Raw genomic sequence first — 25,456 nt, 5'->3', positions numbered from 1 at the left:
ATAGAACTACCATATGACCCAGCAATCCCACTACTGGACATATACCCTGAGAAAACCAAAATTCAAAAAGAGTCATGTACCAAAATGTTCATTGCCGCTCTATTTACAACAGCCCAGAGATGGAAACAACGTAAGTGCCCATCATCAGATGAATGGATAAAGAAGATGTGGCACATATATACAATGGAATATTACTCAGCCATAAAAAGAAATGAAATTGAGCTATTTGTAATGAGGTGGATAGACCTAGAGTCTGTCATACAGAGTGAAGTAAGTCAGAAAGAGAAAGACAAATCCCGTATGCTAACACATATATATGGAATTTAAGAAAAAATATGTCATGAAGAACCTAGGGGTAAGACAGGAATAAAGACACAGACCTACTGGAGAACGGACTTGAGGATATGGGGAGGGGGAAGGGTGAGCTGTGACAAAGCAAGAGAGAGGCATGGACATATATACGCTAACAAACGTAAGGTAGATAGCTAGTGGGAAGCAGCCGCATAGCACAGGGAGATCAGCTCAGTGCTTTGTGACCGCCTGGAGGGGTGGGATAGGGAGGGTGAGAGGGAGGGAGATGCAAGAGGGAAGAGATATGGGAACATATGTATATGTATAACTGATTCACTTTGTTGTAGAGCAGAAACTAACACACCATTGTAAAGCAATTATACCCCAATAAAGATGTTAAAAAAAAAAAAAAAAGAAGTTCAGGAGCTCGGTACCATCTTGTAGCGACATAATCAGTGTAGGCATCTCCTGGAACTGCAAATGCATCAGTCAAATCAGGTGGGTCACATTCTCCCAAGAGAGGAGCTACTCCCAAGAGCAGTCAGGCATTCAGATCAGCTTTAGTAATTCTCAGAAGCCACGATACTCCTAACAGTTCATGCAGTGAGGCACTAATCGAGTAAACAGTTCTCAGATAGTAAATTCACCTTCCCCATACTATGTATAAAATAGATAAGCAATATGCTGTACAGTACAGGGAATTACACCCGTTATCTTGTAATAACCTATAATGGAGTATAATCTGCAAAAATACTGAATCCCTATACTGTACACCTGAAACTAACATAATATTGTAAATCAACTATATACTTCAATTAAAAAAAATTCAACTTCCAAAGATATCTTAGCTAGTTAACATCTATATAATCCTAAAAAGAGAGGACTGGGGCGAGGGGGTAGGGAGAATTTCTACAGTGTAATTTCAAGTATAAACCAGCCTCCCAATGCATTGTCAAGCCACCTGTGTTTAGGTCCTATCAGGATATTGATTATGTGTATGGCCCCCGTGCAGTGTATCTGTTGTTAATGCATGTTTTTTGCCTGCTGCACAGCTCTAGATTCAAGGAGACATCATTATTTGTCCCCCTTTCCCTTGGTTCCTCCCTCTCTGGGATGACTTCTTTTTTCTCAGCACTGTCTCTGAATCCTCTCTGTCATTTTCTGTTTACTCTCCTAGTCTCATCAGCTCCATGAAGTTTTTCCCAACCACTCTAGACCACGTTAATATCTCCCTCCAGGGAACCATCTGCCCTTTCGCTTTAGTACTTTATTGCCAGTCATCTTGTATTATTCTTTTGTTTCTTTTACTTCAGATTATAAGTGCATGAAGACCAGAAATGCATCTTGTAGTTCTTTTCCTTTCCTATGGGGCAAAGTACATAAATGTGACATCCAATAAATTGTAGTTGATTGGATGGAGGTGAAGTGTGAACTGATGTACTGACTAAAAGGTTACAGTGAAATTTCCCTTTTTGAATAATAACAATATAACAATCAGCATACATTCAGTATCTAAAGTAAGAATTTTAACTGTATCATTTCATAATCATCTGAATTGGATAAGTTAGCAAAAAATTGCTACTTACTCAGCATTTGTGCAAACCCAAAGTCACAGATCTTGATTATTCCTTGCTTAGTTATTAGAATATTTTCAGGTTTTACATCTCTGTGAATACACTGTAAGAAAATATTTAATTATTTCCCCGAGTCATCAAGACAATGAAGCATAATGAATACTTAACTATTAGTTTATATGATAAACAAAGCCTGTGAGATAAACACAAATATGGTTTTCCTTCATTTTTCTAAAAACTTAAATTGCCATTTTTTAATTTGTAAATCTTATACCAAAAGAAAAAAAAGTTGCTATATTAGGAAAGAAATTAAAATAATTATCAGATAGGAAAACTGAAAAAAATATTTTTGAGAAGGCAGTATCATATAATTATTTTTTCCACTTTTTACTGAGCCCTATTTAAACAGTAAGAGGTAAAACCCTGAATGAGACAAGGTCCTACTGTATAGCACAGAGAACTATATTTAATATCCTATGATAAACCATAATGGAAAAGGATATACAAAAATAATATATATATATGTGTAACGGAGTCACTCTGTTGTACAGCAGTAATTAACACAACCTTGTAAATCAAGTATGAGGTAACCCTGAACGAGGTAACACTCAGAGTGCTCCTAATAAGAATGGCTGCCCCCCAAGAATCACAATGCAGGTTGCACAAATATTGCAGATTGGAGAAACTGGAAAAACGTTTGAATGACAGCAAAAACAAAATTCATTAGAGTGACCATCTTATTTATCATCCAGCTCTATGAAGGGTGTGTGAAAGGGAGCTCTATTAATTACTACGCGAGGACAACAGCCCACAACTGTCCTGGGCAAGCTGGGATGTAACGGTCACCTATTAACAAGAGATACCAAATATTCGGCCTCAGGGGATGAGTATCCCCAACTAATCTGTAACCATTAACAGCTTTCTTGAAACGTGACCACAGGATGCTGTTGGAGTTGCCCCTGGGAGAGCGGGTCACCAGCGGGAGGCATTCTCCCCTCCGAGTCCTCTATGTGTGGAGAGCTTACAGCTTGCTGCAACACCCCAGGACCCTGAGTGAAGCAGGTGCTCCTTCCTGGATGTGAGAGGGCTAAGCTGGGGGTGTGGGTGGAGGTGGGCTGAGTGAGCCCCACTCACTATTAGTCCAGAAATGGCTATTCCATGCTGTGGATGCCCCAGGAGAAAACAACTCAGGCCCTATTCTTCAGAACTTTAGCTTTCCAGGTTATCCTCCCTCCAAACAAGCACGCAGATAAAAATGATGTTGCTCTTCTTGTACACCTCAGCCCTCATGCAGAGCTCTGAACTTTTCAGAGCACTTCTACATGAATTAGTTCATCCTTGCAACAATCCTGTGATTGCAGGTGGCTACCGACGGTCTCCGGATTAAGTACCACAACAATCAGCTCTTTCTGCCTCACTTCTCTGTTGTGCTGTCAGTCTCTTGAAGTATTCCTGTCAAATTGACAATTTTGAAATAATTTTTGTTTCTTCTATAATAGCTATCTAAAAAGAGAAAATGTTGAACCCTAAATTCATTTTTGGTCACAAAAACGGCACTGGTACTAGAAGCTTGTTTGCATTGTCTCAATTACTGTCAACTGTCTCATAATTTGTACAACCAGCAGTTAGAAGAAACTTTTTAAGGCCTCTTAAAAGTCCTAAGGCCCTAGATATTAATTTTTAAAAATACATTGTTATAATATAGGCCAGCATAGTTTTCATCCTACCTTTTAAAGCAACACATTTATGAAAACTGGATTAACACTTTGCATCATATTCACCTATAATAATTAGTGATTTAATAAGAATAGGTTATATCCCTCAGGTGAGTTTGCATCAGATTCTAAAATTTCTGTACTATATGTGTCATTACTAAGTAAATGGACTTACATTGATACCTGTCTATTGGCCTATTTAAATATGCAAATCCATGTGAAATTTACAGCTACTTATTTTCCAACCCAAACATACAAAGGCAAATGAAGTATTGATTATGTCCCAAAGAATCTGAAAAAATTTTTAGTGTAATGCAGGTAAGAGAAGCTACAAATAAAGAAGGATAGGGCTTCCCTGGTGGCGCAGTGGTTGAGAGTCCGCCTGCTGATGCAGGGGACACGGGTTCGTGCCCCTGTCCAGGAAGATCTCACATGCCGCAGAGCGGCTGGGCCCGTGAGCCATGGCCGCTGAGCCTGCGCGTCCGGAGCCTGTGCTCCGTAACGGGAGAGGCCACAACAGTGAGAGACCCGCGTACCACAAAAAAAAAAAAAAAAAAAAAAAAAGAAGGATAGATGGAGTATTATATAATAGAAGAAAGAAAAAGAGAGTAAAAATCACTGGAACAGTAAGAAGCAGAGTATGGAGAACAGAAGATGCTTAGACATACAATATTCACTTTCTCCACTGCAAAGCTGCACTCAGTGCAAACTCTGTAATGCCTCTCGCAATCAGCTTATTTTCCACCTAAGAGCAATAACTTGCAAGTCAGTGTAACCAAAACACTTTGATAAACTTGGGTATCATACACAGCTTTTAGCAAACATTGCTTAAACTGGGTTATTGCAGCTGATGTGCAATCTCATTTTTACAATCTCAAAAGCCAGCAAGAAGAGGTATTCATGGTATTTTAAACCTGACCCTTAATTTTAGGAATCATCTCCGGAAGCTTCCCTACTAGAAGTTGCTTCTTTATACAGCCTGAATGGACATCTGAGAAGGTTGTTCTTTGAGCCTTATGGATGGATACTCATAATGAGAGAGGAAAGGAACCTCCTCCCTGACAACTAAGTCATTGATATCAACAAGATGATGATGGATGTTACAGCCAGACATACTCATATTTTGGAAGTCACTGTAATTTTGTCATTTTGACATGAAGTTCTTTTTTTTTTTGGCTGCGCCGTGTGGCTTGCAGGATCTTAGTTCCCTAACCAAGGATCAAACCCGGGCCCACGGCAGTGAAAGCGCAGAGTCCTAACCACTGGACCTCCAGGGAATTCCCAGATATGAAGTTGTTTTTCTCTAATCGATATGTCAAATATATAAAAATTCATGAGTTGACAATGATGCTAAATGGTCACTTTAGTTACCTCAATCTAGCCATATTATAGGGTAAAAAAAGAACAAAATGAGTAGGTATTTTCATAAGTCCAGTGCTTCTCAAAGTTTAATGTGCACATGAATCACCTGGAGATCTTGTTAAAATGCAGATTCTGAGTCAGATCTGAACGGGCCTGAGAACCTGCATTTCTAATGAGCTCTCAGGTGATCTCTACAAACCACACTTTGAGTAGCAAGGCCTTAATCCCTTACTACCGTAACCTTCCTTTCTTGGTAGGATCACCACTCTGGAGATGAAAAGGTAGTCATAGTCACCACAGGCTGAAAGCTGGGAATCTTCAGCAACACCACTTGGGTCAGACTGCCTTTTCTATTCTTTGAGAGTATCATGAGGGCTCCTTTAAAATAAGGAGAGTATAAAGGTTTTCGATGTAGTATTGTAACAACTTACATATGATTTAGATTTTTTTTCCTCTGTGTGCATTTTAGACAATAGGTTTGTTAAAAAAAAAAAAAAGATACATAAAAGCTTACCACAGCATAAGAAAATGGGATAACCAGAGTTCAGAAGTAATTTCCACGTTGGAGGAAGAAATTTTGTCTGAAAAATTATCCATTTTTAATAAAGGCCATAGATTATAAACTGGAGGTTTTCAATATTTCAAAGTTTAAGGTACAGAACGTGTTGTTCCAAGCAGAGAAAGAAATGGTGGCAGTTGTATTGAGCTACAATAATGTTTGGGTCCACTGGAAATAGTAAGTAGTAATCAGGTAGGTAAGTTGATTGACTGACCCACTCATTCATTCATTCCTTCATCCAGTTATTCAATAAATGTTTCCTGAGCACCTTTTATATAAAAAGATCCATGCTAGGCTAAAGCGATACAAAGATAAATCAGCCACAGACACTGTATTCAAGCTTATAATCAGTACACAGGAAAATGTCTGATTATATAGGGATAACGTACAACACTTATGGTAAAACGAATTTTTAAACAATCATTTTAATTACCCATAAAACTCTAGCAACAAACTTAGGTGAACTTGAATACCTCTCAGAGCATGGTGAAAAGCAACAGAGATGTGCATTCAGTTCAGCAGCATCTTTAGTAATTATGTGAAAGTACAATTTGCATCATGAAAAACAGGTTTATGTATCTTGTGGACAATATCCCTCTATACTCTATCAATAGAAAATAAAAGCTTCTGACTTATCCTAACAAAACAAACAAACAAACAAAACTTCACTGACTTTCTTAAAGCTAAAGGAAGCTTTCCCTAAGTATTGAAATTTAGTTCCATGATCCTGTACTCTTTTTCAGCAATCCTAGACTACTATGATAGATATTCTGCTGGCATCAAAATTGACCATATGGTAGTCTGTATCCTTGCCTCAACACTGCCTCCGTGTAGGCACCAACGCAAAAGGTCTAGAGTTATTTTTTAAAAACTATCATTATAGCAAAAGCACCCAAGAGCCTACTTAAAGAAGCTCCCACTGGCCTAAGATTTGAACATCAGAGAGAACAATTATTGCAAAGGAATGAAACACATCAAATACATAAAATCCATTCGTTTATAACGATACCCTACACCTCCCCAAAACCCTTCATTGTTCACTCTTGGAGGCTGCTAACACACTGGCTCATCACTCTTGAGTATTGACAAACAAAGGGAATAATCACATATTTATCTTACTGTACTTTACAGTAGCCAGAGTCCATGATGGTAAATTCTTCTCCATAGAATTCCAATTAACAAATGCAGAAGGAATAACAGAATTAGAAAATCACCACCTTTTAACCCTAATGAAATCCTGGAGAGAGGTAATAATTATCTATGAATGCTAAAACGAAATAAAAGATTGACAGGGGGGCTTCCCTGGTGGTGCAGTGGTTGAGAGTTCGCCTGCCGATGCAGGGGACACGGGTTCGTGCCCCGGTCCGGGAAGATCCCGCATGCCGCGGAGCGGCTAGGCCCATGAGCCATGGCCGCTGAGCCTGCGCGTCCGGAGCCTGTGCTCCGCAACGGGAGAGGCCACAACAGTGAGAGGCCCGCGTACCGGAAAAAAAAAAAAAAAAAAAAGATTGACAGGAAAAGTGATAATGGAGGGGATCAAATGAACACCTCCTGAACCCACTAATCTATTTTAAGACAATCAAAAGTGGGAAAGACAACCAGACATAATATATGCCTCATGATGCTGATGCAATAAGTGTACAGCACTATATGTGAAGCATTCCTATCTAAAAAACTGAACCTGAGTATGATCAAACCTCTGGATATAAACACCAATTTATAGCAAATACAGGTGAAAGAACAAGTTAAGTTAACACATAGGAAGCAATCGGCCAAAATGATTTCTATAACACAGGAGTAGTCAAAGTGTGGCTCTAGGACCAGCAGCTTCAGTATCAACTGGGAAACTGTTAGAAATGCCAATTCTCAGGTCCTATCCCAGACCTACTGAATCAGAAACTCTGGGAATGGGCCCAGCAAAATGTGTCTTAACAAGACCTCCTGGTGATTTTGATGCATGCTTAAGTTTGATACCCATGGCTGTAAAAAATTAATGATGGGGAAAAAAAAGGTAGGGGAAGGGGGACTGCTATAGAATAAAAGACTTAAGAGACATTAAAAACAAAACAAAATCAAGTGCCATGGAGGGTTACACCTCTGATATCCTGAAAACTTATTTTAATCCAATTTAAAAATAATTATAGGAATCAGTATTGCGGCAAAAAGAAACATTAAGTTTATACAAACTTTTAATTTATAAGGAAGGAGTAATTCGATTCTTACAGAAATTGGAAAACGGCTATGAATAATGCATTACTTTTCCTCATATTCTGTAACTTTCTTTTGTTTGGCTCTTTTGGTCCTTATTTTCCCTCTGTCATTAGCTCTTCAAATAGACCCCTGAGCTAAGTAGAAGAGTCATCATGAAGAAATCAGCAAATACGTTAGAAAATGTTACTTACGTTATGTCTATGACAGAAGTTAAGAGCTTGAAGTGTTTGTCATAACACACTTTTGATCATTCCATCAGCAACTCTGGGGGAAAAAACAAAAAAGGAAATGAAAACTCCTATGATAGGGTTTCAGCAGCAGAACTGGGAATAGAAATGGAATGGGCGGGGCTTGTCATGGCCAAAGGATGCAGCGCAAAGGGAGTCTGGGAAATCTTTTTTTTTAATGTTTTAACGAAAATTGCTTTACTACTTTTTCTTTTGGTTATATAATTTTTGCTTTGTAATTTGAAATTTTTACATCTGTAAAAATGATCCATGCTTATCAAGAAAATTCAAACAATATAGAAAAGTAAAGAAATAAAAAGTGTTGACTCAAATCTTGCTAGCTCAAAATAATTGCTGTAACTTATAGTGACTGTCCCTTTAGGAATCTGTTTCTCTCCCTGTCTCTGTCTCTCTCTGTAGTTACCTTTTAATATTAAATAAATATATTCATATGGTTCAATATTTTTAAAGTTAAAAGAATATCCATGAAGAATTCTCTCATACCTGCCTTGCCAATCATTTCATCCTCTGCAACTTCCCCTGCCTCTTTCAGAAACATCCTATGCATTGAGGTACAGATACTAATATGTATACATATATTTCAGTGGCCAAGGATTTCATTATATGGATGTATCATAATTTACTTAGTTAGTCCCCATTGATGAGCAATTAGGCCTGACACGATTTTCATTTCTAGAAGCAATGCTTCAGTGAATATCTACTCATCCATCTATGGAAGTTGTGCAGTTATCTTTTTAAGGTAAGTTCTAGAAGTGGGATTTCTGGGACCTATGGTAGGCACATGTTACATTTTGATCCTGCAAGTAACTTCAGGTAGACCTGAGACTTGGTTTTGCAGGAAAAAAGACATTCTCGAAGGTTGACCTTCAATTCATCCAATTCACATTGGTGGTAAACACTCAAGCATGTGCCAGGGTTGTTTATAAGTTACCTATGCCTGGTAAGCAGGCAGGTACACAGCCAGGGGAGGCTGGGGAGAATAAAGGGCCCTTGAGAATGGGAGGCTGGGAGCTTCTTGCCCCTGAAGATTCCTCACTCTGTGGAAAATATTGGGGAGTGTTTTCCATTGGGGAATTGGGGATCTGGGCAACTTGTATTCTGTCTGGGAGTACTTAGTGTATTTTGTGTAACCATTTCTATAAATTGCAGCAATTACATTCCCTTTAATTTTTCTGTTGATGTCTTTCCATTGCTCACATCACTGTCCCAGGATGATGCCTTCATAGTTACATACGGCCAAACTACCCTCACTAAGCAAGGTTGTACATATTTACACGCCCACCAAGCATCTGTGCACTTGAGTCCCTATCTCCTCATTGTCTTGCCAACATTCCGTTTTGCCAGTGTTACGTTTGCCAAGCTGTGGTTAAAATAAAAAGATATCTCACTTTGGTTTTCATTAATTTCATTTCATTAATTACTAATGATTTTAATTTTCACATTATTGAACATTAAACTTCTCTCCTTTTGTGTATTTTCTGTTCATGCCCTTTATTGCTTTTCGATTGGTCTAGTTACTCTTCTTTAAATTGATTTATGAAGACTCAATGTATATCAGAGTCTACATAGATGCTGTAAATATTTTTCTCAGTGTGTTGTTTGCTTTTCAGCCCTCTTCGCGGAGATGAGGTTGTTGTTGGCATATTTTCAAAAATCTGAAAACACAAGATTTTTTTTTTCACTAAATGTTCTACTGTAAGGATTTTTTGATTAAAAAATGTAAAATTACCTAATATTCCAAACACTCCCATCACTCAGTTTTAATAGTTTATCATATTTGGATATTTAAATCATGTGTTTAGATCACGTTTTAAAAACTGAACTCATTATCGTGCAGATGGAGCTGGTCTTGCAGAACAGTGGGCTGGCCTGTGTGTGACGCAGGTATGGCACCAGTGACAAGACACGTTAGGTCTGGGTAAACACCAAGAAATAGCAACAACTGAATGGAGGTATTTTGCTCAGAGCAGTTTCCCCATCTCAGATCACAGTGACGGTGTCAAGCCCTTGGCATCAGGGATCTGGTGGCAGCCTTTTGACTCTAGCTCTTCTCAGTATTGTGAAAGCACCTAATTCTCAGTATTAAGTCCCTTTCCACTTAAAATGTCTGGAGTGGTTTTTATTTCCTATACTGAATTCTGGTATAACTTTATCCTCTCCCTCCTTTACCTAAGAGCCAAGCCTGAGACTACATTATTTATATTTTTTTAATGAGGCAGAAGGAATAGTACAGCCATTTGTGCACAGAGTTCAAACCCCAGCCGTGCTGCTTCCTAGTTTTATAACCTTGGGCAAGTTATTTGTGCTTTCACTTTTCCTGGAATAATACCTCACAAGTTTATTGAGAAGTCTATCCCTTAAGAGCCTGGGTATTAAAACACAGGTTCAGGATATGAGGGTCTGGGGTCAGACGAGGTGAGTAGATGGGGCTGACACCCAGTGCAAAGACACAAAGAGCCTGAAGAGGATGCGGAGAGGCCCTGAGGTGAGAAAGAGCTGGGAGTGTGGCGGCCAGTGTGGCTAAAGTGTGAGTGAAGTTGCTGAGGCTGGCGGGGGCCAGACCCCCGAGGGCCTTCTCAATCTGGGTCAGGAATTTGCACTTTACTCTAAGTTCAAAGGGAAGTCATTGAAAGGACTCAAGAAGGCAAGTGACATAAATAGAGAATGGATTTCTGGGGCTGAGTGGATACAGGGAGGTTAATTCAGAGGCTAATTTAATAATCCAGGTGAGATCTAGTGGTTTAGATGAGGCTGGTAGAGGTGGAGGGAAGGCAGTGGATCTCAGTCTTGGGAGGAGGGCTTCCCTGGTGGCACAGTGGTTAGGAATCCGCCTGCCAATGCAGGGGACACGGGTTTGAGCCCTGGTCCGGGAGGATCCCACATGCCGTGGAGCAACTAAGCCCGTGCACCACAACTACTGAACCTGCGCCCTAGAGCCCGCGAGCCACCACTACCGAGCCCACGCGCCTAGAGCCCGTGCTCTGCAACAAGAGAAGCCACCACAATGAGAAGTCCGCGTGTTGCAACTAGAGAAAGACCGCGCGTAGCAATGAAGACCCATCGCAGCCAAAAAAAAAAAAAAAAAAAAAATCCTGAGAGGAACTGGCAAGAGTAACACATGGCCCTATTCATGTAGAAACAGAACGCTTGTGCTGGTCCATGGACTCTAGGCACCAGGATCCAGTACTGGAACTGGGAAACCAGGTAGGGCCAAGGGTTCAGAGACTGGCAGAACCCTGGTTACTAGTGTTAGTAACACCGAGTTAGGCATGAAGCAATGTCCTAAGAAACTCCCCAGCTATTGTTGCGAAAGAGGGGTATTTAAGGGCACCTCACAGGAAGAGTCATGGCTTCGGTTCAAAACAGAATCCTTCCGTGATCTCAGATTCCAAGAAGGCAGATTCCATTTTAGGCAAAACAACATTTATACAAAATAACAACTACAAACAAATACCACTGATCTTAGGAAGAGGAGATAGTTATCAAAGAGAATACAGATTCACACAGTGTTCATTCCAGAAAGGTAGAGCATTGCAACATCATTCAGCCACACTCAGCATTTTTCAAGGCACTTTGGAGTGAAATAAAACCTTCTGTAGAAACCAACTGATACTCTGTGTTTAAATAGTATACTTTGGTGAGTGCACAAACAAATACTGGAATAGTGAAGGCCTGAAAGCAAAAACTAGACATTCTGGTTCAAGCCTGTAGGGGTTAGTAAGGGTGACAGGGTCAGGGAATTCAGACTGGGTCACTCAGAGGCTGCTCTCTTAGCCATTCAGGGGAATCCTGGCGCTGACATCAGAGCTCATTATCTTTGTTTTAGTTTGTTATATAACTTGACATGGAAAACTTGATTTCATTATCAGTACCCAAGATGAATTGAGTCCTTCTCTGTAAACCTTTGTTATCCTAGAATAAAATCCAACCTTTACTGTGGCCTACCAGCCTCTTAATGATTTCACTTCTATTAATTCTCCCCACCCCCATCTCCTATCACATTCCCACCGACCTCCACTCTGGCCCAGTTAGCCTCTGCTATTCCCTGAACAGACCTCAAAGCTTTGTTTTTATTGTTCCACCTACGCCCCTCATCAGGCATTCTCTAATCCCTCAGTGTGCTTTATTGTTCTCCAAAGGCTTGTAACTCTGCAAGGGCTTTACCTTGTCCATTATTGTAGCTCCGGGGCCTAGAACAGTAACAGGTACCTAATAGGTCCTCAACTAAGCTTCCTTCACTGGCACTCTCAGAAACTGTATAAACTAACACCCTGTAATCAATCCTCTTTTGCTTTAACTAGCTAGAGTGAATTCTGTAGTTGAATCCTGACTAGTTCAGAATATGATACCAGAAGTGGGTATGGGAAACAAAGTCAAGGCCTTGGGAATGTAGGCTATCTGACTTAGCTGGGTCTGAAGGCAGGGGGATCTAATTACCATTAGTGGCTGGAACACTGGTAAATGGGCACCCAGTGATGAACCAATTATTTACATAATCACCTGTGGTCATCTGGAATGAAGTGCCTATTCAGGGCAGGGCTTTGCTGGACTGAATGTGATTGAACAATATGGGAACATATGGGAAAGTAATAAAAGAAAAGCGGGCTGGGCCGGCTGTTTCTCACTTCACTGGAAAAATTAAAGAAAAAACAAAAGGACAGCTTTAGGGCTTTGATATTTTGGTTCAAGGCAGTTAGGAAACCAGAAGTTTCAATGGTTGCCCTTATTTCTTGTATTTTTAAGACTCACTCCATTGACCATTGGAATTACCCTGAGATGACTGAAAAATCGGACGCCGAGAATAGTCCTGCAGGGTGCTAAATGACAACACAGGTTGAATTTATGTGAGGTTAATTAATTTCTCAGTTAATTAACTGAGAGATATACTTTGAGAATTGAAATGTGGCACTTTGGGAGTATTCATAGAACTAAGAGCAACCCAACTTCCTGCCAAAGGTCTCTTCTCATGTGAAGTAGCCCCCGAGCTTGTGTGATGAGGCTGCTTTTGCCTTGTTGAGGACCCCCCTAATGATCTCACTTGAGGCAGCTGTGCTGCATGGGGGGTGCTGCCAATTCTCCTCAAGCCTCCTTTCCCTGCTACCCGTCAAGGTCTCCATACCTTGACTAAAGTCAGATCCCAGCATATCCCAAGGGGGCTATTACAAAGTCAAAGAGAGGGAGAGAAGATTTACACAGCAAAAAGAACTATACAATTATGCTAATTTATACTGGAGAATGTATGTGGAAATGGATTTCATAAGTGTAGGACCAGAGAGGAGGAAACAAGATTTCAGACTTGGGCGGATTATAACAGTATGGGCTCACTTGTTAGCGAGCCTGTTTCAGTAAACTCCCTGGAGCAGCTAGGAGTGAGTCTAGTTGACGGCTGCACTGGTTTGACTGCTGCACTGCTTGATCGCTGCATTTGGTGATTGCTGCATTGGTTGATTGGAACCTGGACTAAATGGTTGCCTGTGCCAAATGAAGTTGCAATGCCAGAAATTCACTGGTAAAATGAGGAGGAAGAAATCCAAAGTTTTGAGGAGACAGGAGTGTTAGAGAGGATTTGTCACAGGCAACATGCTCCTCTATGTCTCTCCAAAGTATCTAATGGTAGCACTAATCTACATTCGTCCCCAAATCTGCAGTATTGCTTTCAGTTTTCTATTTTGGTAAAGAAACAGCATGCCAGACGCTTCTACTAGGCTCCTCCCACCATAGCAGCCTTCAGAGCCAAGTGGCTCTTGTTCCATTTGCTAGTGCACCTATTTCCACTATCCAGTTAGGAAATGGGGAAATAACCCCAAGGATGGATTCCTGGACTTTCTAGGACTGCCAGGAGATGGATTCAAGTCAAAATTTCATTTGCCACCTGACTCTCACTAAGCTGCCCATCACCCCCCCCACCACACACACACACACACACACAAACTGGTGAACCACAGTGGCTTTCAAAGTCACTGGTGATTGGCTTTACTGCAGAGCACTGACCAGTAATTCCTGAAAGAGTGGGTAGCTCTCTTTTCCCAGTACACAACTATCCTGGTAAATGGCCACAGACCACCCTGGGGTAGGCTATGAGGAAGAGTTAAGTACATACATACGATGTTATTGCAGGGCTATTCCCCAAGGAGAGCTGCTGGCTCCCCTTTATTCATGAGGCCCTGGGTCTGCAAACTGGCTATTATGGTGACTCAAGCCAGGCCTCTAGTTACTAGTTTATGTAGAACAAATAGAACCTTAGTGACCCGCCCATCTCCTTTGTGTGGGAGAACCCATGGTCAGACCAAACCATTCTGATCACCACTCTGGCTCTGTTGCCTATTACAGTAACTTCTGGAAGTGAAGCACTCCTTCTTGGCCTCTGCCATCCAGGGCGCCAATCATCCCCAGGAAATCAGGAAGCCATTTCAAAGGAAGACTCTCCCTGCTTCATATCTAGGACACGATGCTGGTGTTCTTCTAACTAATGCATTTCCTAATGCTCATGATTCACCGCCATCCTCCACCAATCCACACCCACAGTCGTATGGGTAATTATCTATGATCAGTTAATTGAGAAGGAAATTAAGCCTTCTATATGTCAATTACACCTCAGTAAAGCTGAATTTTTTAAAAAAAAGAAATTGAAACACGATTTACAGATGTACATGATGTGCTGCCGCCAGCCAGAAGTGGATGGCTGTAGTTTTATAAACCCATATGGTAGTTTTCACACCCTGACAGTCATTTATAATTGTTCCTTTAAATATCTTCATTAGATTTTAAGCTTCTTGAAGGCAGGATTAGCTCATTTTGTATAGTGCAATGATAGTAAAGGGAAATTCTTCCTGTTGGTAGGGTGGTAATTCCTATCACATTACCAATTAGCTTACTTATTGTACCTATTTGGGGTTTTTTTTGGCCATGCTGTGCGGCTTGTGGGATCTTAGTTCCCCAACCAGGGACTGAACCCATGCCCTCGTCAGTGAAAGCGCCAAGTCCTAACCACTGGACCACCAGGGAATTCCCTCCTATTGTACCTATTTTGAACAGAGAAGGATCTTAGAGAATGGGAATAGATTATTTTAAATTTAATCAGATGATACCAGTTGCAGTTGTTTAAGTACATGTAGTTTCTTAACTGGAGCAAATCCAACACAGTCTCAGTACTCAGTATGCAGCCATTGATCTAACAAATGCTTTTCCCTCTATCCAAGTAGAGGACACCAGAAGCTTTCACTTGGCAGGGGAAGCAGTACACTTTCACCATCTTACTTCAGTGTTAAATTAGTTCTTCTTTATGATACAATTTAGTCCTCAAGTCTCATGACTATCTCACCATCCCACAGGTCTCATCCCACACTTCCACTACCTTGATCATCTCATATCTACACACCAGTTATTTCTTCAAACTGTGAATTTACCCTAATAAACAATGGTCGAATAGGCTTGGTATGTATGCTGTCTGGTTGTTTACCTCTGTTTACTATTCACTGGGTTTATACTCTCTTGGCTGTTATTTAAGTAGATTTTAAGATGGGCGTGAAAGCAGACGAATGTTTTTAATTAATCATTGTTATCTGGAAGTACCCAGCATTTCAGAGAAAGAGTGGCTTATTCTGCATTGTTCATATTTGCATTCCTCTATGTAGACCCAAGTCTCAGGGCTGACCCAAAGCACTTTGGATACACTGGAACTGCTATATACACTAGTAAAACACACTAAATACACCAAATACGCTTTCCACTAGAGTGGATAGTAGGGTAGTTCAGACGTCCTTGTGGTTGCTAAATACATACAGAACAAAAGAGTTGCTTGAATATGCCTTGTCCTTTCTCACATCTGGGCATTCCACCAAGATTGTCCACCTGGCCAACTCTTCCCTTTTTCAAAGTCTCAGCCCAAATGGTTCCTTCTCTGCAGAAACTTCCTGATACCCCAGGACCAACAGATGTTGGAGATGCTCCTCTCTTGTATCCTGAGCACCAATGGTAACCCAGTCTACATTGTCATTTGTAATTGCTACTTTGAATATCTGTCTCTTCATTAGATTTTAAGCTTCTTGAGGGCAGGATTGTGCCATTATATCTTTCTATTCTCTGCACCAGCAGAAGTGTTCAGTAAAATATTTCTGAAGTGAGTGAATAACAGAATGCTGCACACTAAAGAAGCTATTAAGATGAATTAGATATGAATTCTGCACTCAAAAAACTTATAGTCTGGGAAGAGAGAGAGTATGCACCTAAAAACATATAAGGTAGTAAGTGCCAAGTACCATAACAGGGATGAAAATAAAATTCCATGGGTATTCAAAGGAGGGAAGCAATTCCACCCAGACAGAGGAATCTCAGAGATGGTAAGAATATCTAGGATTTCACATTTTAAAGATTATGAGAGAGATAGGGAAAGTGGAAAAGGTTAGAATATTCTCGGTTAAAGGAAGAGCATGAGCTAAGTCCTATAGGCAGGAAAGCCTAGGGTACAGAAGGAAAAGAAAGATGTTCAGTTCAGTTAAACTGGTACATGGATTCTATGTATTGTAGGTTTTATTTTCAGGGCCTTGAACAATACATGACATTAATCATACATTTCTAATTCTATGAAAATGTATGTTAATTTATAAATTAATTTATATGATGGCTGAACACATCTGTCCTCTAAAGCCAAAATACAAAATCCTATTTAGCTCATAATGAAGCTGAACTATGAATTAATTCATCATTTTAACTGTTTTAAAAATTAATTTTTATTTAAAAAATAAAATACGTGCATTTTATTCCAGGACCCAGCCTGGAACAACAGTAGGAGTTCACTAAAATTTTTTCTGAATGAATATATATTCTAACTGGGTGTTAATCTTTTTAGAAATATGATTTGCAAAATCTACATATGTAGATATGAAATTATATTAATTCTTCATCTGGCAAATAATTTACCTAATTTGTCACTTCTTTTTTAGTTTTGTTTATGGTACTTTTTGTCAAAGGGAATCTCTAAAATGAATATGACGTATATTTGGCAGTTGGAGTTCCCTTTATTCTTTTTAAAAAATTTCTTGGTTTATGGGACTTCTCTGGTGGTCCAGTGGCTAAGACTCCACGCTCCCAATGCAGGGGGCCTGGGTTCGAACACTGGTCAGGGAACTAGATCCCGCATGCACGCCGTAATGAAGATCCCACATGAGTCCATGAAGACCATGTGTGCCGCAAGTAAGACCCGGCACAGCCAAATAAATAAATAAATATTAAAAAAGATTTTTTTCTTGGTTTAGTCTAAGTTTTTCAAGTTAAGAAAAACCAGTTGGCATTCTGATTCGATTTTTGTGCAATAAATAAATAAATCAGGGAGGCAGAATCTATATAATGATGAACATTTCCATCCAGAAATATATGTTCATTTAAACAAAATCCCTTATGTATCTCAGTTTTGTAACTGTCTTTAGGTAGAGTCTGAACAATTCTTTTTTACCTTTATTCCTAAACTTTTTTGTTGTTGATATTTGAATGGGATCCTTCTCCACTAGATTTTCTAAAGCACTCATTGATACAAAAGCTGTTAATTTTTGTGTGTGGAATTTGGAGTGCTGTGGTCACTATACTGAATTCCATTAGTTTTAGTAACGCTAGGTAATTCTGTTAGATTTTGTTGAATAATAATATCATGCAAATAATGGCAATTTTATCTCATTTTCCAAAATTATATATCCTATTTGTTTTTCTTAGGACATTACATTGGCTTGAGCTCTTATGTCTTGTTTCTCACTTTAGTGACAGTTTCTTCAGTATTTTACCATTGAATATAAAATTAGCTATTTATTTGAAGAATTTTTGTGTGTGTGCATGCATGTGTGTGTGTGTGTGTGTGTGTGTGTGTGTGTGTGTGTGTAAAGAGTATTTTAATCCTAGTTTGCTAAGGTTTTTTGTTTTAGTAACCAGGAAAGGATGTTGAATTTATCAACTGCCTTTTACAATTTTATCAAACTTATGTACTTTTTCTCCTTTAACCTATTAGTGAATTGTAAGAATACATTTCCTAATATTGAACTGTGCTTCATTCCTTGAATTCAGATAATCTAACATATAATTTAGCCTTGAAATACATTGTGATTTATATTTGCAGTAGATTTGTCTATTAAATACTATATATTATATTTACTCTAGGTTAATAGTCATTTGCCCTTTGAATACATCCTAAATTGAGACTGGAGAGGGAGAGCCAGCAGATACACCTGGGTAGAAAGGGGCTCAGATGTGAAATTTGTCATAGTTAATCCCACACATAATGAAACTGGGAACCGGCCACACAGAATTTCAGTTTCTAGATTACTTACCCGTTTGGGTTTCTTTCCAGCTCATTTAAAAGTGTATGATCAGAGTATTCAAAAACTAAATGCATTTTCCTTTTTCTCCTGAACACCTCAGTGAGGTTCACAAGATTTGGGTGTTTTAATTGCTGCAAAGGAATTGAAATACAAAGTTTGGTGATGTGTTTCCTGTAATCGTTTCTCCCAGACCCCTTACAATTTTAAGAGCAAAAGGCCTTGCTCATCATTCTCTCTGCATCTCTTGCAGAGAATTTTACTACAGTTACTCACAAGAGAAACTACTCTTAGTATCATAGAATCTTAAAGTTGGAAGAAATTTAAGAATTTACCTAATATACCCCATAATAAAGGATATCTAAGCTGCTTGGATCTCTCTGGAGACAGCAAATAAAGTACAACTTAAAATCTAAGCAATAAAATAAAAAATTCTTTATGCATTTAGTGGAAATTCTAAATACACAAGTCATAAAATGACCTTAATATAGAATGGTAATGGAATTATTGAGTAAAAGACTATAAAAAGCATCAATACCCATCTATACCCAATCATATTGGCATAGATTTAATGTAAATGTCAGCTGGATTTAAACCCAGCTTGGACTTTAGTGTTGGCTCTCAGAAATACTAGATTTCAACCCTCAAATCTCATTAAACTCCATATTCTAGGAGTCTCTACAGTTAGTCTGTGTTTTAAATTTATTTATCTTATTTTCATCTCTGTTCTCTGAGTCTCTTGTTCTGTCTTATGCTTATGTTTAATCTGTTAAATTCAATTCCCAAACTGAAGCATTTCACAAGGCAGCCTCTGTTTAATGTCGTAAACCAAAGGAAAAACCCTGATTAAGTAAAATAATCTATCACTAAAGTAACTACATAATTTATCATCCAACCAGGGTAACTAATGTAAACCAGGACTGTCCCAGGCAAATCGGCACGTGTGGCCACCCTGCCTATAGGTAAGGTGACTGTATAATTTCACATACGAACCAGTATGCTTTTTAAAGAAGACGCTAGCCAGACAAAAAGGGGTGCCAACCAAACTGAACACTGGGAGAAAAGCTATAAACCAGGACATCTGATCACTCCTACTTATAACTCATCTTCCTCTTGTTTTCCCAGTATAGTAGACAAATCTACTTTCCAAATCCTTGGTACCATTTACTCAGAAAGCTATATAAAGAGAGAGAATGCAGTATTTTGTATACAGTAGAAGCTCAATAAATATTTTGCAGGCCCAGTAGACAGTCTTAAGTATGGAGACTCATACAGTATCCTCTCCCTTATCTGTAAGCACAACTTGACCAAAAAAACAGAACAAAAAAAAAATCACCCTGTGATTATATGCCTGATTATATGGAAAAGGAATCCATTATACATTAACGATATGCCCAGAGCACCAAATCAATTTGTTTTCTACGTGTTCCACTGCCTAAAAGAGCAGAAAGGCAAACAGTGGAGGAAACAGGTAACACAGATAAGCCAGCTGCTTTGTACTGAGGCAAAAACTTTAGAATGGGGGTGAAATAATCTCTTCCAGGAGAGCCAGGGATTCACAGATGCTACAGCTGGATGTGAAGGCAAGGTTTAACCTTGTCAAGTCTCCTGTCTTTGGGCAGATAGGCAATTTATATCTTCTTTGCAAACCAAATTAACTTAGCTCAGAAAAACAATGACTTGTCTAAGGTAAAACAGGTAATAAGGAGGGGAAAATCAAAGCGAATTTAAATAACAGGAGTATGTGAGGAAAGTAAGGTAGATTTATCACGGAAGGGATCTCCTCAGGGCACGCATGGGTGAAACACACCAAAGGCAGGAAAGCTGGACCTTCTGAGAGCCATCACCAGAGACCAAAGTGAGTGGGAATCTGGCTATTTTTCCTTCAAGTGCACCCTCAAATTGGGCACTTGTAACCCGGGAGGTGCTACCTGAGCATTAACTTTACTGGAAGACTTGGTGGGAGGGGGTGGATAAAAAGCATCTTCTAGTAGATAACAGCCCATTGCCAGGTTCAGACACACCTTGTAGCTTAGCTCTGTGATGAGCTGGCTGTCTGACCAGTGCTCTTTTCTGGTTACAAGGAACAGGGAACTGTTTTTAAAATCATGATGGATGTGCTCTGGAAAACTCCGTGCATATCAAATTATATTTTAAACAAAACACTAAAACCTTTCAGTTGAGGAAAGCTGCTACAAATAATACTTGAAAAGAGCAAATAATGTAATAATTATCTCCCTTTAAAAACTGGATTTCTGGGGTTTTCCTAAAACAGATGATGCATGTCAGAAATAAAGGTCAGGGGCTTCCCTGGTGGCGCAGTGGTTAAGAATCCGCCTGCCAATGCAGGGGACACAGGTTCGAGCCCTGGTCCGGGAAGACCCCACATGCCGCGGAGCAACTAAGCCCGTGAGCCACAACTACTGAGCCTGTGCTCTAGAGCCCTTGAGCCACAACTACTGAGCCCGTGTGCCACAACTACTGAAGCCCGCGCGGCTAGAGCCTGAGCTCTGCAACAAGAGAAGCCACCGCAATGAGAAGCCTGTGCACCGCAACAAGGATTAGCCCCCGCTCTCCGCAACTAGAGAAAGCTGCGTGCAGCAACGAAGACCCAATGCAGCCAAAAATAAATAATAAATAAAAAAATAAATTCGTAAAAAGAAAAAAGTAAAGGTCGGCTGTGGCTGTGTGTTCTTGAGGAGATCACAGTTTTGTTGTGCAAGGTGTGGTCCACAGACGAGCAGCATCTCTGCCATCGGGGAGTTTGTTAGAAGCGCAGAATCTCAGGGCGACCCCAGACCTCGACTCAGAATCTGCATTTCAACAAGGTCCCCAGGGGATTCTGATTCACGTTTATGTTTGAGAAGCACTGCCCTCTGCCTCAGTTTCCTTCCCGATAAAATAAGCGTGCTGAATGACAAGCATCTCTAAGATTTCTTATCGCTCTAAAATTGTACGATTTTTAGGATAGGAAAAAATTTACATTGAGAACTTGTGAATCTTACGTATCAAATCCTATCAGAGTAAAAACAACTTAAAACAAAACCTTTGTGTAAAATGTGTATACGTAGCTGGGGGGTGATATTCAATATGTCTAGGAACCAGTGGCGCGCAGGCGGGGACCAATCCATACAGATGCCTACAGGGGCCCTGGCACGGCCCTATGGGCCCCTCTGTGCCACAGGATGCTCTTTCAGTTGCTGGTTTATGGGGAGAAGGACTTGGGCAGGCGTTGGGGCTGGGGTTGTGGTGGGGAGGGCCAGGGCTGAAGGGGAGGAGATAAACACTGGGATGAGGGGACTTAGGACAGTGAATATTTACCAATCAGAACAGGACTTCAATTTTAACAGTCTATAGCTGTGCTCATAATATCATTTAAACATCAGAGCGGCCAAAGTCCAAAGTGATGATCAATTTATATATTGCTGATACAAAGAAATTGCAGTCCAATGGGGGAAAAAAATCACTTTAAAATTCTTTGTAATTTTGGCATACCCATTTCACCCAGTACAGTGATATTACAGATGTACAGAGGAAGTTAACCTACCTTCAACATGTGTATTTCTCTTAGAGCTATTTTCTTAACCACAGGATCATCTTCAGATTCCACAAAATTTTTAATAGCTACCACTTGTCCAGAGGTTTTGTTTCTGCATTTGAATACAACCCCATGAGACCCCTCTCCAATCTTAGCTAATTTCTCATACTTTTCCATTTGAGTTGAAGCGACTTAAATCACTGTATTGATTGACTTGCAGTACAGTGTTGCACCTGGAAAATAAAATGACTCAGTTTAACCACGTTACCAAGGACAGCGCTCTCACAGTTTACTATGTAAAACTAATTTGCCCAGGATGCCAAAGGTTTATTTTTACTTAATTTTAAATACACTTAAAAATATCTGGACATCTATACTCGTGCTTCTCTTCATAATCCAATGACTCTTTTGTCTTTTTTCTTTTTTAATGGCAAAGTCTGACCCAAAGTTTTAGTTTGTAATTTCAGCATGTATCTCATGCAGTTTGGGGAGCATCAAACTAAATCTACAATCGCCAGAAACCTTGTTACAGTTGAATGCACATTAACTAAAATGTGTACATTTTTAGTGTTCATGATAAATGCAGATATGACCTTGTTACACTTTTGGCATTCTTTGAGAAAGCACATTAAGCTTTAATATAGAAATATTTTGGTTACACTTGTGCTCAAGTAATAATAAAACATTTGTTCTTTTCGATCTCATACATTCTCTGCTCAGGAATGGCCCATCTCCTGCACGCTTGGAGCAACCTTTGGCTACGTGGCTGGCCTTGTTACTTCACCACTCTGGATATACTGGAATAGAAAGAAACTTACATACAAGAACAATTTATTGGAGCAAAGGGAGAAGATATTTCTTTGTGCAGATTCCATAAAGACTGTGCAGACATGTATATGGTCTAAGCCAGGCAGTTCCACTTAACAGCACTGTTTTTTATGTAGTTACAACATGATGTGATTGTAGCTTTTTAAACTATGAAGCCCCTGAGAGATTGTACCTTCTAGTTGAAATAAAGTATTTATAATAGATTGTGGCTTCAGATGCTGTTTGTTGCTTCTTGGACCTTTAAGAAACATTCTTAATCAACTTTATAGAATTCTGAGGACAGGGCTGTTTTTTTTTTTCTTTTTTTTCCTTTCAACTTTTAAACTGCTTCATTATTTATAAGAGGTCTGGGTATAGCTTTAGCATTTCATATGCTTTCTGAGAGAAATGGACAGTTTACTTGGCCACTAAAGACGTTTCTCACGTAATTAAACAACAGTTTATACATCTTGATCCTATTCTTTTTTTTACTGTGTGTTTCTTTGGAGTTAAAATGGCTATGATAGCCTCATCAAAAACAGTCTTCAATCCCTTCCGAGTTAAAGCTGAACATTCCACAGAGCAGCACGCTCCTATCTCTTTTGTTAGTTTCTGTCCTTGTTCCACACATATAGATTTTTCCTTCATATCATTCAGTCTTGCTAAAGTTTTGGGGTTATCTCGGAGATAATCTGAGTTCCTATGAATAAAAAGGGTACATTTGGTGCGTATTCCTTAAGTTCTGGTACCCACTCCTCTTTCACATTTTGACATGAGGCTCGATTTACCACAGAGAAGCAAGCCTATAAGGAAGACATCAGTCATTGGATAAGATAAAGGCCTCAGCCCATCATAGTCTTCCTGTCCGGCTGTGTCATAGAGTCCCTGGAGGTACTGCTTGCCCCCTACGGTGTCGCCGACTGCGCAGTGGTCGAAGACGGTGGGCACGTACTCCTCCGGGAAGGCGTCCTTGTCAGAGCTCCTGAGTAGGCACGTCTTGCCCACCGCCCCGTCGCCGACCACCACGCACTTGAGCATCAGCGCGCCGGGCCCGTGAGCCATGCTGCGGCCGGCCGGCCGGCCTCCGGGCGTGGTCCCCCCGGAGCCCCCGCCCCGGCCCCGGGCTCAGCCCCAGCCCGCCTGGGGGGTCCGGCGCCGCCGCGGCTCAGCGCAGCAGGGCCGACCCCCCGGCCCCATGCAGCGGTTCCCCCCGCCCGAGGGGAGGGGCGGCGGGCCCGGGGCGCTGCCGCCGCCTCGGTCGCTGCCCGGATCCCCGCCCGGGCCCCGGTCGCCGCGCCCGCCCGCTGCCCCCGCCGCTCGGCGCCCGCGCCCTCTCCCCGGCCCGGCCTCCCCAGGAGGATCCGCTGGATCATAAGCGACTCTTTTGTCTTTTACTAAAGATTCATAGGGGGAGGGAAAAGCACGACTGTTGCCTCCATTTTTTGAAGCCTTGTGGGGAAAAAAATTTCTGGACATTATTTTGTTAATTTAGTTCAGTCCTACGCAGTCATTCCAGCTACTGCAAAGATTCCACGTGTTTCTTACAATGGGTCTGTGTGTACTTCGATTGAACTAAAAGAATTTATGGACAGGAAACTTATCCAATCTATTGTTGCCATTATCTTCAAGAAGATGATTAAAATATGATGCTGCAAAACCCAGCTGAAGGAACACTGCATACTCTGGTGTACGGTGTTTCTTTTCCCTTCTAACCCATGTCAATACTGCAGAGACTAGGAAGAGTAGCGAACAGGACATGGTACAAAGTGCTCTACTGCCACCTGGTGGACAGAAGAAAGAGGGCTGTTGAACAAAGCCGCCATTAAAAACAAAAACCATATCTTTTTAGAGCATCATTTATTGCCCTTAGCTTTTATATGTATGAAGGAACGGATCCTTAAATTCTTAGATCCTAAAGAAAATACTAATAAAGCACAAAAATGAGGACAGCTTCCTCTAATTCATCATGGATGTTTTCATATATATCCATAGTGATTTCTATGGAAATACTAGGTTTGAGTTTTCTGTCTTGCATTCATAAGTTTTGTGGTAACTGGTTTACATGCTAAATAACAAATAAGGCCAACATAATTAAATATATCCATCTAGCAATTAAAAATACACAAATTCTAAATAGTCTCAAAAAATCCCACCTCAGAATCTTGTTGATATAATCTAATACTAATAATAATAGGTAGCAATTAAATAGCATTGTTCTACGCAAATTACAAATAATCTGCACAAATATTTCATGAAGTAGGTGTTATTTTTATTCAATTATACAGATGAGAAAACAGGCACAGTGAAGTTAGCATGGAATGAGAACCCAGGCAGTCGGGTTCCAGAGATCACAATTTGAATCAGTACACTATACTGCCTTTCAGTGAATTCAAAGGAATGCACAATTTGAAGACCGTTTTATCCAGGTATTAGGAGTACTGAAATGTCGAGTGAAAGAGCTGACCACTTTAAAAAATTCTCATGTTTCAAATGAGTACACTTTTTTTTTTTTTTTACTTCACTATTATTCAGTCTTTTCCACCTACAGATTATCTCACTGGAGAAAGAAACCATCTACTCTCACTTGCAACCATAAAAACAGACAACTGGGAAAAGAGGTAAAGGACTACTTACTGCACTATTATACAAATGCTATTTCTTTGTTGTTGTTGTAGATTCTATTCTCTCTTATAAAAGGAAAAAAACTTAAGCATACACACTCAAGTAACACATGGAAAATCCATCACAGATTATATTCTGAAAACTATTATTACACTGTAGTTTAAAATAGGTATTATTATCTTAAAGGTATTTAGATATAAGCATGCATACATTTGTCTTTCTGCAGCC

General features: G+C 40.1%; 1 protein-coding gene and 1 pseudogene across 2 annotated transcripts in view; both read right to left on the bottom strand.

Moving 5' to 3' along the window:
* CDKL4 (cyclin dependent kinase like 4) overlaps positions 1-25,456 on the bottom strand; it is a 54,912-nt gene that overhangs the window by 9,073 nt on the left and 20,383 nt on the right. The window contains 6 exon segments of the mRNA XM_079940390.1: positions 673-765; positions 1,878-1,968; positions 7,904-7,942; positions 7,946-7,976; positions 18,274-18,395; positions 21,809-22,032. Coding sequence (XP_079796516.1) covers positions 673-765; positions 1,878-1,968; positions 7,904-7,942; positions 7,946-7,976; positions 18,274-18,395; positions 21,809-21,976 — 544 coding nt within the window. The 5' untranslated portion in view covers positions 21,977-22,032.
* LOC307196235 (rho-related GTP-binding protein RhoQ-like) lies at positions 22,939-23,787 on the bottom strand (annotated as a pseudogene). Its single transcript has one exon. The product of its transcript is annotated as a rho-related GTP-binding protein RhoQ-like (transcript).

Source organism: Stenella coeruleoalba, assembly GCF_951394435.1.
Source record: "Stenella coeruleoalba genome assembly, chromosome: 13".
Taxonomy (NCBI): Eukaryota; Metazoa; Chordata; class Mammalia; order Artiodactyla; family Delphinidae; genus Stenella; species Stenella coeruleoalba.
Note: the sequence above shows the minus strand (reverse complement) of the source record. Positions and strands in the feature narration are given on the sequence as shown.